The 17947-nt window shown below is 47.5% G+C and overlaps 3 protein-coding genes across 3 annotated transcripts; 1 reads left to right on the top strand and 2 right to left on the bottom strand.

The window, feature by feature from the left end:
• Positions 1-4290: 4290 nt before the first annotated feature.
• On the top strand, positions 4291-8584 carry LOC101780956 (probable serine/threonine-protein kinase DDB_G0267514). Its single transcript, XM_004968496.4, has 4 exons — positions 4291-4769; positions 5677-7021; positions 7470-7925; positions 8030-8584. Exons 2-4 carry the CDS (start codon positions 5927-5929, stop codon positions 8270-8272), a joined length of 1794 nt encoding a protein of 597 aa, XP_004968553.1. The 5' UTR covers positions 4291-4769; positions 5677-5926; the 3' UTR covers positions 8273-8584.
• A 982-nt stretch (positions 8585-9566) lies between these two features.
• On the bottom strand, positions 9567-12380 carry LOC101780553 (beta-glucuronosyltransferase GlcAT14B). The gene is made up of 3 exons (XM_012846162.2): positions 10916-12380; positions 10627-10702; positions 9567-10532 (listed from the first exon to the last, which is right to left on the bottom strand). The coding sequence occupies exons 1-3, from the start codon at positions 11655-11657 to the stop codon at positions 9854-9856; spliced, it is 1497 nt and encodes a 498-aa protein (XP_012701616.1). The 5' UTR covers positions 11658-12380; the 3' UTR covers positions 9567-9853.
• Positions 12381-14151: 1771 nt separating this feature from the next.
• LOC101773280 (probable serine/threonine-protein kinase At1g09600) lies at positions 14152-17557 on the bottom strand (the record flags this gene model as incomplete). The annotated part of the gene is given in 6 exon segments (XM_022827131.1): positions 14152-14759; positions 14974-15411; positions 15584-15695; positions 16381-16481; positions 16905-17132; positions 17240-17557. Coding segments are annotated over 6 exon segments (1443 nt in total), but the record flags the coding sequence as incomplete, so codon positions are not given.
• Positions 17558-17947: the final 390 nt, after the last annotated feature.

Raw genomic sequence — 17947 nt, 5'->3', positions numbered from 1 at the left:
ACTTTTTTTTTTGTTGTTGTTGAAAAGTATGAGAGGCAAGAACTAAGGATCCAAAATTCCAAATCATTGCGAGATTAGGCAGGGCAGAGGGCAGTGCGGACGACGTCTGCCTGATTAAACTAACATTTCGGCATCCGATCCGGCAAAAAAGGAGTGGGGAGCAGGGACGCACCAAAGCTTCCACGCAGCACCTCAATCCTTGTTCTTGAGGCCGCAGTGTGCTGCGTGCTGATGCATGCAACCGGGGCAGCAGGTTGTTCAAAGCTGCTGCTGCTGCTGCCTGCCTTCCGCGGATGTTTCGGAATCTCGCCCATGTCAGCACGCACCCACAGCCAAGATGAAGAACACGGCCGGCCAGGAGATTCATAAATAATATATATATATATATATATGCATATTTTTATATATGTGAATATGTGATCATGTAGTACCTGACAGTGTTGCTACACTGACATGTAAAGAATAAGGTAAGCTCGAGAGCAGAGAAAAAAAAATGTTAGGTAGAGATGCCATGCCACGGGGATAAGCTGTGTTTGCTGCGAGTGCGAGGATCTCACTGTGTGCTCTCGCGCCTAATAACCAGTGGTTGACCTGCACGATACAGATAGCGGAAAAAGGACGGGGTCAACGCATGGAGGACAGACAGCTACCACAAAGTTTTGATTCGAGGCCCCACGTGTAAATACGCCTGTTTGGAACATAAGGATTCGGAGTAGGAATTTGTTGCGAAATTACTACGGAATACAGTAGCTTTTCATCCCATTTTGCGTGATGAGATGTTGAGATACTGAGATGAGAGGATTCAGGCATGCTAACTGTTGCTGCCGACGCATCACTGTCGCAGATGAGGCTCCCCTCCATCAGTCCGCTGCTGGTCCTGCAGGATCATGCGCCATGGCAAGTGCGTGTGGGGGCAAGCTGTGCCCGGTGGCCGCCGCCCGCCCTCCCGGCTGGGGCTCGCGAGCGCAAGTACCACGCCATGGCCATGTGACCCTCGCATCGATCTCGCGAGCTCCAGCCGGGAGGGCGGGCGGCGGCCACCGGGCACAGCTTGCCCCCACACGCACTTGCCATGGCGCATGATCCTGCAGGACCAGCAGCGGACTGATGGAGGGGAGCCTCCTCTGCGACAGTGATGCGTCGGCAGCAACAGTTCGCATGCCTGAATAATTGCTCCGCTCACTGATTGGTTGGGGATTTGGATTTTGGAGCACCAGCATAATCTCATCATCAAAATGGTTTTTTTCAGCCCAGCAGCAGCAGCAGCAGCCCTGATACGGGAGAACGAACACAAAGATGATGACTGGCCCAATTGGATGGAACATGGCTGAGAAGAGTACCAGAATGGGCCTGGATGTCCAAGTGGACTGGCCATATTAGTAGGCCATGGCCCATCATCAACGCAACAACGCAGTGGGCCTAGGCCCGTGGATCCAACAATAACTTTTCAATCGAAAACAACTCACAAAAAACTAATACTGAAAGCGTGGGTAACATGTCACGTTATTTCGTTTGGCAGACAAGACTGAAAGATTTTTTTTTGCCCCCTCTCGTGCACGCCTGTACGGTAAAAAGAGAAATGGACGCTGCGGTACATTTGACCACCCGGCCACAAGTCAGCCGGCCGTGAGTCAACCAAGGGATCGGTCATCGGTCGGTGATTCGGTCCACGATGACGGCGACCGTGGGTGCTCCGTTTCTTCTCCCCCCACGGTACGATAATGTAATTTTATCGAAATGTGCGTTTCATGTCGGATCCCAAGTTCCGTCCGGTATATTAATAATAACCGGCTTTCTCACAAATGATTAACTAGTCTTTGGTTGATGGAGATCTTTCTATTTTTATAAAGTTATTTGCAGAGTAACACGTTTGACCTCGTAGAATGATTTTAGTGATCCGATCTTCAGTTGGACGGCTTTCTCTCGGTGAATGGATGAAATGATATGATAGTAGGTTTTAAAAAAAAAAGATGATACGGGATTGTAGCTAATTGGTTTTGGATCGTCCTATCATCACTGGTTACTCAAGTGAAGACGCATTTGGTTTCATGCATAAGGATGCTATAAGAGTACTTGTAGCTAGATGTAGATGTCAGATATGTGTGCCACGCTGGTCAAATCTTGATCAGACTTGTTCGCCAAAGCAATTGAACAAGGACCTATTTTAAAGATAATTTCCACCTTGAGCCTAAGGCTAGTTTCGGTGGAGTTTTATAGGCATTAAATTTTATACCACATCAGCAATTTGTTAACTTGGCAAGGTCATTTAAGAGGAGAGTTTCATTAGATGTAAGAGGAGTTTCAACCCCACGACACTCTGCTGGCACAGTTATCTAATTCTTAGTTTTGATAACAATTACGCACTGAGACTGAGTTGCATGCATGGAAAGAGGTGACCCTGTGGTCAAGATATGAATCAATACATGAGCCATGGGAATGCAGAAATTTCCATTTGGGGGCTTTCATGCTTCAAATTATTTTTTAAGCTCGGTTATTTCTTCATGATGAAATCTTGGACTAGGTTATTGCGAGAATTCCTAGATTTACACACCAAAGCTTCCTACCAGACAATTTCACGTCATGGAAACATGTGAAAACAATTTCAATAAACACTTCTGAACCTCAAATGGCAGTGCCACAACCATTTCTGTCTCTGAATTTGTCACTTGTCCATTTCTGAAACTGTCAATTCTTCAGGATCTATCAGCCTTTTGGCACTGCCTGCCCCAGTAGTGGCCACGGACTGGGAGGCACATACGAAATAGACAAACAGCGGCGGCAGTGTTTGCTTCCTTGTTCTCCTTTCGTCTCGAAATGATGCCAATTGCCACGCGCCCAGGTCCCATTGGAGGTGAGGCAAGGCCGGGCAGGCCATAGAAAAATGCCTGGGCAGATAAAGAAAGCTAAAGGCAAATGTATGAGCTGGGGATCTTCCGTGGCATGGACTTTGAGGTGTGAACGGTGCAGCAGGAATCTTTGGGCTGAGTGATCCCCAGGTCCAACAGTTTTGGCATCCCTAAAATTGAGCATGTGATTGCGCAATTAGTTAGACCTAGTCTGAGATGCGATTGGGATTGGGTCAAAGTAGTACAATATATTCTCAATAGTTATGCTATGTTATTTCGTAGAATATTGTATGCTACTATTCAACACTCTCTCTTGTATGCTACACGTAATCATCTGCGTTAGCGTTATCATATATTTGTTGTTTGTGTTTTCATTAGTTAGAAAAGTCTACATGTGTGACCACAGATTTGGCACAAGCTCCTACTATGATGATCGTGTACTCCAAAGAATATTTTTTTGGTCCTAGATTGATCAATTTACTTTCATAATTTAATATGTTAAATACCTCATTTCTTCTACATCTGTGGGATTAACTGTGGCTATCCTCTTTTTTTGGGTATTCTTCGCGTCAACATTTTATTGTGGATTTGTCACCATTATTAGCCAGTATCAACACCATCCTCAATCTCCTTTCCTCATCACGTGTATTCGCATCCCTTTGATCCAGAGCTTCCTAGTTCTCAACGTCATTACTGACATATTCGCCGCCTCACATTTTGTATGATACTAGCCATTAATGTTTTAAGAGCATAGTGTGATATGGTTGAAGTACATGTATTTTAGGAAGTACTGTAGGAAGATGTGATCATGATCCGTAAAGCTGTAGACTAAAATTCTTATTTTAATCGATTGTACCATCTTCCTAAAGTTGTTTGCTAATTCAGTGTATTTGGACATTCCTTTTATCATGTCTCTGTCTCGCAGGTCAAATTATCTTTAGGATGCAAAAGCTTGAGCAACATACAAAATAAATTACTTGCAAGTCAATGCAAACCGATACTGGTACCTTTATGAAAAAGCTGATAACTTTTTTAATAGAAAAACTCAAACAAAACGAGATAAAAGAAGATAACATGGTAGAAGAGACAACAACGAAGGGTGATGTACTAAATCCTTTGCCATGGAGGATCCCTACCAATAGCACCAATAATAGACGCAAAGAATGTCGAAAAGGAGAGGTCACGAGGACTAAAAAAACCCTAACCACTTTTTATGTGAGAAAAAAGCTTGACATTCCCCAATTCTGAAGTCCCTCTCTCGCCACCCCTGCCCTACACTCCACCACAAATCCCCTCCCCTTGGCTGCCTCTGCGGTTTGCAGCGAGACGTTGACTCCTCTGCAATCTCTATTCACATTCCACCCTGAACATTTTACGCATTTACGTCAATACCCTCACCTCCAGTCTTTCCGTATTTGCAGAAAGACACAAAGCTATCTCTATTTGTCCAGACTACCCCCAACAAGAGAGGAAAAATCCGCGGCTCCCTGGATTTGTAGCCTGCGCCGCCCTTGCGTAATCCCATCTCCTCCTCCTCCTCTTCAGTTCTTCTCCCCCGTTCAGGTACGAGCCCCTGCGCCTCCCAATATTGTCAACGAAACCCTCCAAGGCGTTAGAGATCGGTAGAACAGAAGAGAGCTTGGACCAGGAGGAGGAGCAGTGGAGTTGGGAGGGAGCCTGTATATCCCACCGGCACGAGGCCGCGTTACAGGGTGTGCAGTACGCACGGCGGCACGGGCCCTTTTCTGGTGCGCGCCCTCAATGCGCTCTTGATATCCCCGCCCCACCGGCTCCTCCTGTCCTCTTCGATCCACTTCTTCTGCTCTGGTTGCTGCGCGCCTACCTCGAGCGGCAACAGCGGTGTGGAAGCTGGCATTTTGATCCGGTTTTCCGGCGTGCTTTATCCGCCGCAATCCCTGGAAGGTTAGTTTCTTTCTCGTCCTATCTTTGTGGGCGTAAAGACTTTTATTTGTTTGTGGGGATAGTCCGGAGGTTTCTGCTCCGATCAGTGTTCTATATAACAGTTTAGTTCTTCTTGAGTTTTTGATCGATTTTCCGCTGAAAAGGCAAGCTATTTGATTGCGGATTTGCTGTTCGTGACTGATCTTTTCTGTTGTTGTTAAAGTTTTTACCTTTATGTTTTGGATTGGTTTCCTTGGGGGCAATCGTGTTTACACGCCTTGAGTTTCGATCCGCAACCCTGTTCGAGGTTTGCATTTGCTGCCGGATTGAAATATTTTAAAATTGCCTCATGATTTTACATAAGACGTGTTTGCCTGATGGTTATGATTTTAGAGGAAGTCACAATCTTTTTCGCTGTCCTTCTTTTGTAGAAAGAAGAGAAGTCACGATCTCATAATTGAACGTTACTTTTGGATAAGTTGTTCTTTGTTTGGCATTTGCGTTTAACTCAAGAATTTCCCGCAAGAATTGCTCACTGTTTGATGTGTCGTCCCATGAAAAGTCACTAACCTGACAATGATAGATCTGTACGCCGTCTAGCAATTGGTCAACCACAGACAAATCCAACTGATGTTCAGATGTCCTGCTTTATCTGGTCGTCCTAGCTCTCGCAGTTTCTCATGGTTCAACGAATGCATTTGTCAAAAACCGTGCGTTTGCACCCCTTTTCATGCATGTTTTTTTTTCACAGTGCCATTAGAAAGGGTCAAGTCCTGTGTGTGTATTTTTTCCAACCAAATATTGGATACTTGCTTTGGCTCTGTTCATTGAACTAGACATGTTTCTATTACAATAATTGCCAATATAATAGTTGCTGTTGCTCAACCGGTTCAGTTTACAATTGTGCCTCCCTCTTGTTGTATTTTAGGATTCTTGGGGAACCCTCTATGTGACTGCCTCCTCCAACAAGCTCTGCAAATTCTAGGATCCATTTGCCTGTACTTGGCAAGCTCCGGGCCCTTGTAGATTACCTGTATGATACACAACTTGTTGCAAGAATTCGACTGTAAATGGGCCAAGGAATCGCCCCCGCGATTCCTGGTTTGATGGCTTTTTGTTGGTGTTTCCAGTGACAGATTCTTTTTCTCCTCAAAATTCCACTTCAACATGTGGTTTCTATGGATCCAGACTTCCAAAGTTGGAATCTGATCACTTGTGGCAGTGTTTCTTGGCTTCCTTATTTTGTCGTTATGGAGGAGCAGAACTCATGGCTTAGGAGGACCAAGTTCTCCCACACTGTCTACACAAGAGTGGATCCTCGAAGGGTACCTGTTGCTCCGGTTGGCAAGGATGTGGTGGTACCTTTCGCTCCACTTGGCAAGGATGTTGAGCGGAAACTGCAGAAGTTTGTGAGTATGGGGAAGTCTGTGTCGATGCCCGTTCATCGGGATGATGAAGGTACAGGGACTGCACTTAAGCACTGTGATAGCTTGCCTCTAGTCCGATCTTCGCTTCAGCTTGATAGGGACAAGTCCAACAAACCGAAGAGGGCGACTTTGGAGATTCCTTCAAGCCCTCCAATGAACTCAGAGAACTGCCGGGGTCCAAGAGCCAGGAGCCTGGTCAAGAGCCCAAGTTCAATGATGCTCCTCAGTTACTTGAACAAGGCTCCCTCAAACCAAAGCTCTAGTCCGCAAAAGGCTTATGGACCCCAGCAGCGACCGAGATCGAAGTCCCCCCTTCCTAGTATTGCGCCTTCTGAAGTGTTCAGGGAAGCAAAGTCTAGCAGCCAGAGGTTTTCAAGCCCTCCTCCACAGCGAAGAGGATCCGAAAAGAGCATATATGGAAAATCATTTGCTAGGCAGGTGTCTGATATGGGTAAAAGTCCTGATTGGTGCTCAACTCCAGTGGTATCTGGTAAGCACAAGTCTCAAAAGGACAATTCTTGGGCAAGGAAATACAGTGGTGGAAGGAGGGTCAGTGCAGTCAACCCTGCTGATGATCGGAGGGCCCAAATGGTTAGAATGAATCAGGCGGTGCAAACTGCAGTCGATTGGACACTCGATCCATCCAAGCTGCTCGTTGGGCACAGGTTTGCTAGTGGGGCATATAGCCGGCTGTACAGGGGCGTCTATGATGATAAACCAGTTGCAATTAAATTTATCCGACAACCTGATGATGACGACAATGGGAAGATGGCTGCAAAACTTGAGAAGCAGTATAACAGTGAGATAAATTCACTATCTCACCTTTACCACAAGAATGTAATCAAGGTAACCATTAACATGAATATGTGTGGTCAGCCTTTTGTTGGTAGCTCAGTTGCTGCATAGTCTTAACTTATATCTCCTAATACATATACGTGCAAGTGCGTGTGTGTTGGTTTTACTTTTTATCTTATCGTGACCATTTTAATCTGACCAGTTTAAGTTAGTGCTGCTGATAATGGCTTGTCAAGTTGTTCACACTATTTCAGAAACAACTTAAGCTGATGTTACCGCTCTTAGGAACATTAAATTGATCATATTTGGTGTATTCTTAGGAACATCAGAACTGATCTTACTGTTGTAGTGTACTCTAGTGCTTAGAATATTTATGAGTATGTTTATGGTTGATTGTTTGTAATGAGTTGAGCTTACGATTACGCCTTTCACATGCATGCAGAGTTGATTTGCTTTGTTATGCAACTACCCTTCTCTGATCAGTTTTCTGTTAATGCAGCTTGTGGCAGCCTATAAATGCCGACCAGTTTTTTACATTATTACCGAGTTCCTTCCTGGAGGCTCCTTAAGGTCATACCTAAACAGCACTGAGAACCACCCCATCCCTCTGGAGAAGATCATATCCATTGCTCTCGATGTTGCCCGTGGTTTGGAGTACATACACTCTCAAGGGATTGTTCACCGCGACATTAAGCCTGAAAACATTCTCTTTGATGACAACTTCTGTGTGAAGATTGCTGATTTTGGTATCGCCTGTGAGGAGACTTTATGTGATGTGCTAGTGGATGATGAGGGCACTTACAGGTGGATGGCTCCTGAGATGATCAAGCAAAAGGCATACAACCGAAAGGTGGATGTCTACAGCTTTGGGTTGCTCCTGTGGGAAATGGTGTCTGGGAGAATTCCTTACGAGAACCTGACCCCTTTCCAGGTGGCTTATGCCGTCGCCAATAGGGTAATGATTTCTTTCCTGCTTTGAGTACAACAACTAAAGAGAATTTCTTGGCACAATGACTGTTGAAGCGTATGCATTTCTCACATGACTGATTTTTTTTCCAGAACTTGAGGCCAACAATTCCTCCAAAATGTCCATCGGCTCTCAGACCCCTGATTGAGCAGTGCTGCGCATTGCAGCCTGACAAGAGGCCCGATTTCTGGCAGATTGTGAAAGTCCTGGAACAGTTCCATTCCACTCTCTCGCAGGGCGGCTGCCTCGACATACCGAAGAGTGGCACCTGCCAGGATCCCAAGAAGCGTCTCCTGCAGTGGATTCAGAAACTGAAACCAGCGCAGAGCAACTGAGTACCCGAGATCTTGTAGCATCTTTGCAGCCGTAGTTTTATCCGGTTGGGTATGCTCAGTAGTAGCTTAGCTTAAGTTTTATCTTTTTGTGCTTTGGAAAAGAAAGGATCCTTGATTCAAGGAACCTGTTTTCTAGGATGCTTGCAGGAGTTTATCCAGTGGTCTTTGAATATAGATTTTACAATAGCTCATAGCTGTATATGATCGTGCCTTTTGCACTCGGTATGGCCCCTTGTTAAATTTACCTGCAGGTTATGCTTATGACACTATAGCATCGTTTGGAAAAATAGAGCATCATTATTAGTCTTTCTATATAATGCTCACTAATTGAGGCGAAGATAGCAAAAGAAAAGCATATGCAGAGTTGACTCAGAGGCTGTCTTTTGGGAAAGGGCATTGTTAATTCAATTATTGTACCCTTCTATTATTAGCAGCTGCCGTTCTTCTCATCATGATGCTGGTACCTGAGACAGCGACATCTGGTCGCTGCTTTGCTAGGGTTCCATTATCCTTGAGGTCGCAGATTATAGTATAGACCATACTATTTTGGTGAATTCATTATTTTTGGGTGAGATTCTGGTAAGGTGTGTTTGGATACCTGTTTCTGAAATTATAGTGTTGGCCATGCTCAGAGTATTATTGTCTTTGGTGAGACTTTGGATTAGCTCTGGGAGAAAATTTCGACTCAAATATCTTTGTGGTGTTGTACGTTTATGCATTCTTCACTGGGGAGATCAGCTCTGCAGACTTGTTCCCCTGCCATAACTAAGAGCTGAAGCTTGCTTTTAGCCGATCAAATCAAATAGACATCACTCCTCAGCATGGGGGGCAGGAGCATTCAGCATCACCACGAAGGGTTTTAGGCTGTTCGAAGAACAGAGCACAAACTGAATCCAGAAACAGAGGAACTTTTCTTTCATGTGTCGTGGAAACCTCCAGGGAGTTTCAGTGAGCACTGTGCTATTTTGGCATCACTGCATTTTTTCAAAGTTCAGTTGAAGACGGGACGAGTAAGGGGGAATCAAGTTCATAACTGTGCCTCTTGATGACTGATCTTAGCATCTGATGAGTTGCTGGAGCTACTGGTGCTGGTGGCTCCAAGCTGCTACCAGGTCTGACTTCTATTTTTCAGAGTTGCATTCAGTAGATGCTAGGGGTAGCAGATGGCTATGTTCTGAACCTGTATGAATTTGAGCAGGAGCGATGCTCCCTGCTGCTGAAGCTTCTTTGTGCTGTAAGACAATGTGGAACAGGTTGGTCCTGCTGCAATAAAACATACGGACAGGGGATACCATTCCTGTAAGTCTATCCTTTAAAAAAGAATCAATCAGGACAGCTGCAGTAGGTCAAGAAGACGCTTCACACACCAGTCTCATGCAAGGATCACACAACCTGTTCTTACATGAGACTGAAATCGGAAAACTAGATCGACTAGGGTTTATGTTTGTATACTATGATGATCCGTGATCTCTACTACATGTTCCAATCTGTTGGTGCTTTGTTTGTACACAGAAGGTGAGCTATCGAGAAGATGAGCCTGCAACGAAACACAAAGTATATATATGATCTACTGTAGTATTACTACTTGCACTGCCTGTTGTGGAAGGCCTCGGACCTGACGATCCTGTCCATGAGCCTCTGGAACCTCTCGGCGCCGGGCCCCGGCCTGAGCACCCAGTCGTTGTCCACGCCCCCGCAGCTCGCGTCGCCGCCGCACCACCCTCCTGGCACGAACCGTTGCGTCGTCGTCGCCGCCGCCGCCACGGTGCCATTACCGCCGCCAGCACTAGTAGGGCCGGCGCGCGGCGGGCGGCCGAGGAGGTCGGCGTCGATGGCGTCGAGCACGGGGTCGTCCCTGGGGAACTTCCTGGCGAACGGCGCGCCGCTGCTGACCATGGCGGGCATGTCGGCGAGGGCAAGCGCGTGCGGGTGCTGGCGCGGCGGGACGTCCCACTGGATGTGGTGGAGGTCGTGGTTGGCGACGGTGCGCACGAAGCGGGGCGCGTTGCAGAGCAGCGTCTGGAAGTAGCCCTCCGGGGAGGAGACGAAGTTGGTGTAGTACATGAGCAGCGTCCGGGGCAGGTTGTCCCAACCCCACACCGTGTACTCCACGAAGTCGCGCGACAGCGCCACCCACGCCGAACCCGTGAAGAGCTTGAACGCCGACGGGAGCTCACGCTTCTGGGAGACCCAGAAGATGTCCTGCTTCCGAGACCCGTAAAGCCCAGGGTCCACGATCAGAGGCCGACCCCTCTGACCCCTGCCATCATCATCATCATCCAGTTTCAGTTTCAGTTTCAGTTTCGACACAGGAAATATGCCAAGAGCCATGGAGAAAGCAAGCAGCTACTCACTCCTTCCAGCCTAAGTAACCGGTGTGCTCGATGAAGTTGGTGTTCCTGGGCACCGTTGAGAACACGTGCAAGATATCTGCCACCAGTCAATTTGTTTGCATTAGTCAGGTATAAACAATTCAATCAAGTCATAAAAATCGATGGTCGAATTTGTCAGCTAAAGAAGAAAGCGTCAAGCTAATGGTATAGTATAATATAGGTGAATGGTGAATCGGTTTGACTGTGATGTGTGTGTATGTGTGTACTCGAGCACGCACGACGACGACAATGGCGACGGCGACGTACATACCGTCCTGCGTCATGAGCGGGTAGTCGGAGGCGGAGAGGTTGATGAACCAGTCCCAGGCGCCGCCGCGTCGGAGGAGGACGGCGCAGGCGTGCAGCGTGTTGGCCACCATGGTGGGGCCCCGGTAGGTGACCATGTTGGCGCGGCGGATGACGTGGACGTTGCCGGCGCGCCGGAACACGGTGCTGTTGGCCACGCGCGCCGCCAGCGCCAGCCGCTCCGAAACGGGGGACTCGCGGTCCAGGTGCACCACGTACTGGTTCCGCGGGTGGTACAGCGCGTGCAGCGCGCGCCACAGCCGCTCCAGGTCACCCTTCGACCCGGAGATCAGGTACGCCAGCCGCGGCAGCCCGGCGCCGGGCGGAGGCGGCGGCGGCGAAGCGTTGGCGGCGGCGGCGGCCTCCGGTTGCTGGCTCGCATGGATGACGTGCGCCTCCACGGAATCGGAGGAGGAAAAGAAGGACGACGCGGAGGCGTACGGCGACGACGACGAGGTTGACGTCAGGGCGAGCGCGACGGCCAGGAACAGCAGCAGGCTGAGCGCGGCGGACAGCGCCCACCGGCTGTCCAGCAGCCACGCCGCGCTGCTCGGCAGCAGCTTCAGGGACGCCCCGACGCCGCGCGGGGTCTTGGACGGCGACGGCGAGTAATGCTCGCCCCCGCCGCCGCCGACGCCGCGGGGGGACGGCGACTTGGCCGCCGACGACCTCGGCGAGTGCTGCTCGCCGCGGGCGCTCGCCTGCATGGCGTTGGCGCCGCCCTCTCGATCTACCGCCGGCGCAACACCACCAGCGACCGACCGAACGATCGATCGAGCAGCGGCGAGATTCGATCTTACGGAACAACCGATGGGGGTGCTATAGCTCCTGCTGCATGGCTGATCACGCGCCCACGTACGCTACGGCCCTTTTGATGGAGAGCCCTGACGATCGATGAGGAGCAAGGAAGATGCAAGGAACGAACTCGTAGGTAGGAGGGAGACGACGACCAATGTCAAAAAGGGGATTGAATTGCGGGGCGGATCGATCAAAGACGGTTTGGTTACGACGCTGCTGCTGATGCAACCGAAAAGACCTTGCGATAGGAGATGAAGATGACCCGGTCGGCCCCAGGATAATTCCGATCGAGAAACTATTTGCCTATTGACCAGTAAGCTGGGAGAGAGATAGAGCAAGAGAACCGGTTCAAAAGATGCAGCAAATTTAAGATGAGACCACTTCAAACGGCGATCGAGAGTCCAACAACCTGGAGATTGACGACAGAGAGACGAGCAGATCAACTCGCATCAGCAATTACTCGGAACGCTCACCAACTTGCATTCCCTGTGGTTTTCTTGGCATGGATCTAGTCTAGAGAGAGAGGAGGATGGCCGGGGATAGAGAGAGAAGTAGCTTGGATCGATTCGATCCAGTCCAGGAGGAGGAGGAGGATGGGCAGGAGGTGGCGACGAGAGCAAGTTTTTCGGAGAACAGTTGTTGGTTGCAGGGATGCCGCGAGAAGGCGAAACCTTTTTATACAGGTAGGCTGGTGTGCGGGAGAAAAATAGAATAATAAACAAAAAAAAATATGGAGTGGCGGCAAGTGGCAACGGCCTCGGCAACACGGCCGTAACCTCCCCGGCGATCCGCCTCAGGTCTCTCACGAGGTCTCCGTACGCAACCCGCCATGCCGATGCCATGCACACCACGCGCTGCTTCTCTTTCGACTACACAGGCACAACACGATATCCCTGCAGCATCTGTCATCATCGCTACTACTATTCTATTGTTACTTGGGATTGCAAGTCCAGTTCCTTAGCTTTGCTTGTGGGAACAAAGATAAACAAAGGAAATAAAAATAGGTAGAGTACTTGCTGAGGCGAACTGAAGATTTGCTTTGCCTAGTTGTGGCTCTCGAGATAATCAAATTTGTTAATCGTCATTGCCATAGCAGGTAAAAAGAAAAACTGTCCAGCCTTTCCCTCCTGTCTCCCCCCGGAAAGACACCTGCTTTTGCTCTAGGAGTTTGCCTGGCTGAGAATGCCCTGACAAGAGACGTGTCGTCCGCCCCTGTCTGCCAGGCCTGCAGATTGCCATGCCATCCAAGCGACCAAGCTGTAACTGCACAGTCAGCTAGGTTGGGAGACGTTGATTCAAGCCCGTTTGGTTTGTTAACTAAAGTTAAGTCCACGTTACATAGAATGTTTAGATACTAATTAGAAGTATTAAATATAGGTTAATTACAAAATCAATTGTATAAATGAAGATAAATTTGTGAGACGAATCTATTAAATCTAATTAGTCCTGATTTGATCATGTAATGCTACAATAAATATGTGCTAATCATGAATTAATTAGATTTAATAGATTTATCTCGCGACTCAGCGCACGTGACCGAATTTGGCGTACTATGTGTCCGGGACGACGGCCGGGCACCCCACGACTCGTGTACCGGCGCCAGTGGAAAACTGGCGTCGCTGACCTCGGCACGGTGTCTTTCTTCTTACTTCTTCTTCCACTTTCCACGCGCGTCATCGTCGCTTCTGACCCTTGCGCGCTAAGCTTTTGCTAAACGCGGCGCATGGCGTCCTCCGCCCTGTGTCACTGGCTCCGCCTCGTGGACCCATTACTCGGGCCGGAGGAGAAGCTTCGCCTCCCGTCCTCGGACACGTACGCCCGCGCGTTTGATTGCACTGCCCCGCCCGGCCGCTGGCGTTTGTATCCTCTCCTCCTCCGGTCGCCGTCGCACGTCAAGGGGCGGCGTCTCGCGTACGGCGCCGCTGACGCAACCCGTGCGCAAGTGGAGGCCCCGGCCCGGCGCTGAGGGCGCTGAGAGCTCACCGCTCACCGCTCACCTCAGCTTCTCCGAGTGTACAAACGAGGCCGGCTCGTGTGCGGCAAGGCAAGACGGCCGGGGACGGACGTGTCCCTGCCAGTCTCGGACGCCCGTGCTGATTCATCAGTTGACGAATGACGATGGCCGACGACAGAGACACGACACGAGGACACCTCTGCGTTCGTAGTCGATTCTAGACTCTAGAGGCAGTGACAACAATTTCATTCTTCTATGTAAGCAGCAGGTAAAGAAAAGGAAGAACCCAATCACCGAGGCCGAGCATCTCTATGAGAAAGTTCTTCTGCATACCCACCACGAAATCGCCAAAACCGAAGCCAATCAACAAGTCCATCCGCTCCAGTTTCCACCCCAAAAGGTGAACCAACTCGACAACTCGTGCTTTCCGACCAAGACAAGGCAGCAGCTATTCTAAGCGAAAACCTCTGGCGGCCAAATTTCGCCTCCTCGAACATTCGGGTTTGAGAATTGCTTAGCTGAAACACACCTACCATTCCAGCAACATTTCAAAAAGGGAGACCCCCACCCTGATGATACACGACTTCGTCATAAAGACGCTCGAGTTGCCGCCAATAAACAAATCACCTCCCCCGTTCTCTCCTTCAAAGTTTCTCCAATACGAGCAGGCACTACACAGCTAGTCCTTCCTCCCTGTACATAGCGTAGCGTGCTATTTATCCATATCCCCCCTGAAAACAGCAGGGGAATGGAGGGAATCGGAAATCACCGGCGATTCCAAGTCCCAACACACCTTCATCTTTACCTGTTCTCACTGCTGCACAGCCTGGTAACTGGAGCGGCTGGAAGGGAACACCGGGATGGCACCGAAATCGCCAGGTCTTATGCCGCCATGGTGATGTCCATGGTCCCTCCTCGCTCTAGACTTCTCCACCCGCGTTCTCCGGAACACTTCTTGTATCTGCCGGTCATTCTCCTTCAGCATCTCGTCGACGTTGCCTGAAGGGCAGGTCAGGGGCCCAGAATGGTGGATCTTGTTGCCCTTCGATCCATAGCCCTGTTGTCAAAACCATAACATGGTCAGTTTTTTCTTTCAGCTGATTGCCATTTATCCTTTCATGTTTCATTGACCTAAGACCTGGGTTTGTTAAGCTACATTTTAAGTTTGACTATGCATGATAAAATACAGTTCTTAATGAACAACGCAGTAACCATGGCTAAAACAGGATAAGTTCCCTTTTTTCCCCTTTTCATGTGGGGGTGTTACTTACAATAGCTCCATCAACCCTGCTGCTCCGGTCATCCTTCTTTGGGAACACTTGATCGTACTTCCCACTGTTACTGAAATGCTCGTTGATGGACTCAGACAGCCTCCGCCCATGAGCAAATGCCTCAGCTTGAGCAGCCATTGTCCGGCTGCTATCGTCCGTTCGGAGACTCGATCTTGTTGACACAACCACAGGATGGTTTGCAACACCAGGGACCTGAAGTTCACCATTTTTGACACCTCCACCCTTTGATGGGTGATTCTGATTAACTAAAGGCCCAGAATGAAAGATTCTGGTTGGGTAGGCACGCTGTGAGTCTTCAGAAGACTCAGTAACAGGAGTTGGCCTGGGTGGTTCAATTCGAAATCCAGATGCGGAGTCTTCTTTGCAGGGATTAAACATCTCACTCCTGCTCCTGGTATTAGCCTGGGCTTGCCTTTTCTGAAATTAAATACATTCATGACGCAATGTCAGCAATACAGGTTACTTGTGGTTTCGAATGAAAAGACAAATTATTTTTTTTAAAAAAAATGATAAGACAAATACACACAAATCTCCAAGCTAAAGATGAAAAAGGACAATTTAGGGAAGTGTCAACGAATGGCAGTATTACCTGCAATGATGACACTAATTCTGCATTTGCATCAGGGGCAGGGACTGCTCTTGATTCTCTAGTTCTTCTTTCAGGATCATGTTTATGTTGCTTTCCTCCAGCGACACCTTGCCTGGAAAATGCATGATATGATTTGTAAAAGATGAAGGCAGTGCAGTATGATGACAATGTTTTGAGCATTAAAATGTAAAGAACATAAATGGACTGGGCAAAGGAAATGGAAAATATGAAACAAGTCATGCAGGTCTAGAAAACAGTAATTGCTGACAGCCTAGTACATGAGGAAAAAGGGAAATGAATTTAAATTTTGTTGGGGTACGGGAAGAAAGAAGATCGTATGGAATGTTGGGTAATGAATTACAGAATGGGAGAATTGGGCAGATTCACCTATTCACTCTGCTTCACATCTGCCCAATTACCTTAGGCACAGAGAGTGAACAGCAAGACAAAATCAAAAACAATTGCTGTCCCTGTTACATGACTCAGCTCTAGTAACTCAACTTTGCAACAACCATCACAACATGGGTACACATGGCAAGAGGTGCAGATACATATTGTGAATGAAATTCCCAATAAAGTGGATGCATCTGATGAAACAGAAGTAGTATATGATCGTATGCTTGTGAAAAAAAAATGATGTTCATCAAGTTTAATGGGCCACGACGAAGATATGTTTTGTGCCCATGACCTAGTGAAATGCTTTAGGTAATTTACCCTCAGCAAACAATAAAAAACATGGCCTCATTAAAAGAATGTTATTGGTTGATAGAATGCAACACCAAGTTGGCTGTGCTTACCTTCGAGCTTCCTCCTCCCTACGTTTTGCATCAAACTCTTTGCTTGGGGGATACCTTGGCAAGCTTGAAGGATTGCAAGCATATGGTTTTGTTGTAAAAAACTACAAACAACAGTACACTCATGGTTAATTATTTAAGCAGGAAGAATGAAATAGAAGAACAAAACTATGACTGCCACTTTTGGACACATTACTCTAACAGAAGGATAAAATAGGGTAGAGAAAGCTTTAACTAAGTGGGCCCTACACATCATATTCTAATAAAATTAAAGCAAAATACAGAAATGTATGGCACTTGAGCATTCATACTTCCTGATTGCCATAGATTATAGAGTGTAGACTGTGGTAGGGACAAGATAAGTTAATTTTGATATGTCCAAATTCTAAATTCTAGAATATTTCTAGTGGGGCAAACAAAATGATAATTGAAATGGCATGCCTGATAAAAAAGAATAACCTGTTTGAAAGAATAAGACAGAAATGTCTCATGCGGCTGGAAAAAAGTATAAGAGGGGAATTGAATACCTCACTTTGCAATGCAGAAAACGCAGTTCCACGATCTGCTGGGTCTACTGAAAGAAGAACATCTACTAATGCCAGAGCAGGAGCAGGAAACTCTTTAAATGTTTCTGATACACGCCTCGCATACGGGTGTTGTGGTTTGAAAATGGTGGCATGGGGAAGTTTAGATTTCCTCCAATAGTCTTCTGACGGTGAACCACAGAGTTTAAATATTTTATGCAACTGCTCAACCTAGAAACAGTGGACAAGTTTGAACAACTTAGTTTTGTAAACAAACATATCTGAAGAAATCCTCTTTCAGCATTTGCTTTGAGAATGAGGGGAGCTTGTTACCATACCTCTGTTCTACCAGGCATGATAGGCTTGCCTGCATATAGCTCGGCAAGAATGCAGCCAGCACTCCAGAGATCTACAGAAACACCATAATTTGTGGCACCAAGCAAAAGCTCTGGTGGCCTATACCATAGAGTGACAACACGACTAGTCAAAGGGTGCCGTTGTTCAGGATCAAAGAAACTCGCTAATCCAAAATCTGCTATCTTCAATATGCCTCGGTTGTCAATCAAGAGATTGGAACCCTTAATGTCACGGTGCAGAATGTGTCGACTGTGGCAATGCTCAAGACCACGGAGGAGCTGTTGCATGTAACACTTCACCTGCAAAACAATGGTGCTTATTGTCTGGATGCTCCGACCATATTTAAACAAATAGCTAGGCTTCGCTTCATATTAAAAATGTACTGACTACCATGCAATGCTGTAGACTCTTTTATTTCTCTGAGACTAAGGTATCATGTGCAGAATATGACAGAAAAGTAGCAGGAATATTGACTGGTGGATACCTAAGCATCACAACAACATTGTACATACCTGGGACAATACTTTGAACAAATAGCTAGGCTTCTCTTCATTTGGAAAATGCACTGACTAACATGCAAGGTTATAGACTCTTTTTATTTCTCAGATACTAAGATATCATAATACAGAATATGACAGACAAGTAGAAGGAATATTGACCAGTGGATACACTAAGCATCACAACAATAT

Source organism: Setaria italica, chromosome V (genome assembly GCF_000263155.2).
Source record: "Setaria italica strain Yugu1 chromosome V, Setaria_italica_v2.0, whole genome shotgun sequence".
Classification (NCBI taxonomy): Eukaryota; Viridiplantae; Streptophyta; class Magnoliopsida; order Poales; family Poaceae; genus Setaria; species Setaria italica.
The sequence above is the reverse complement of the archived record's forward strand: the minus strand, read 5'-3'. Positions and strand labels throughout refer to the sequence as shown.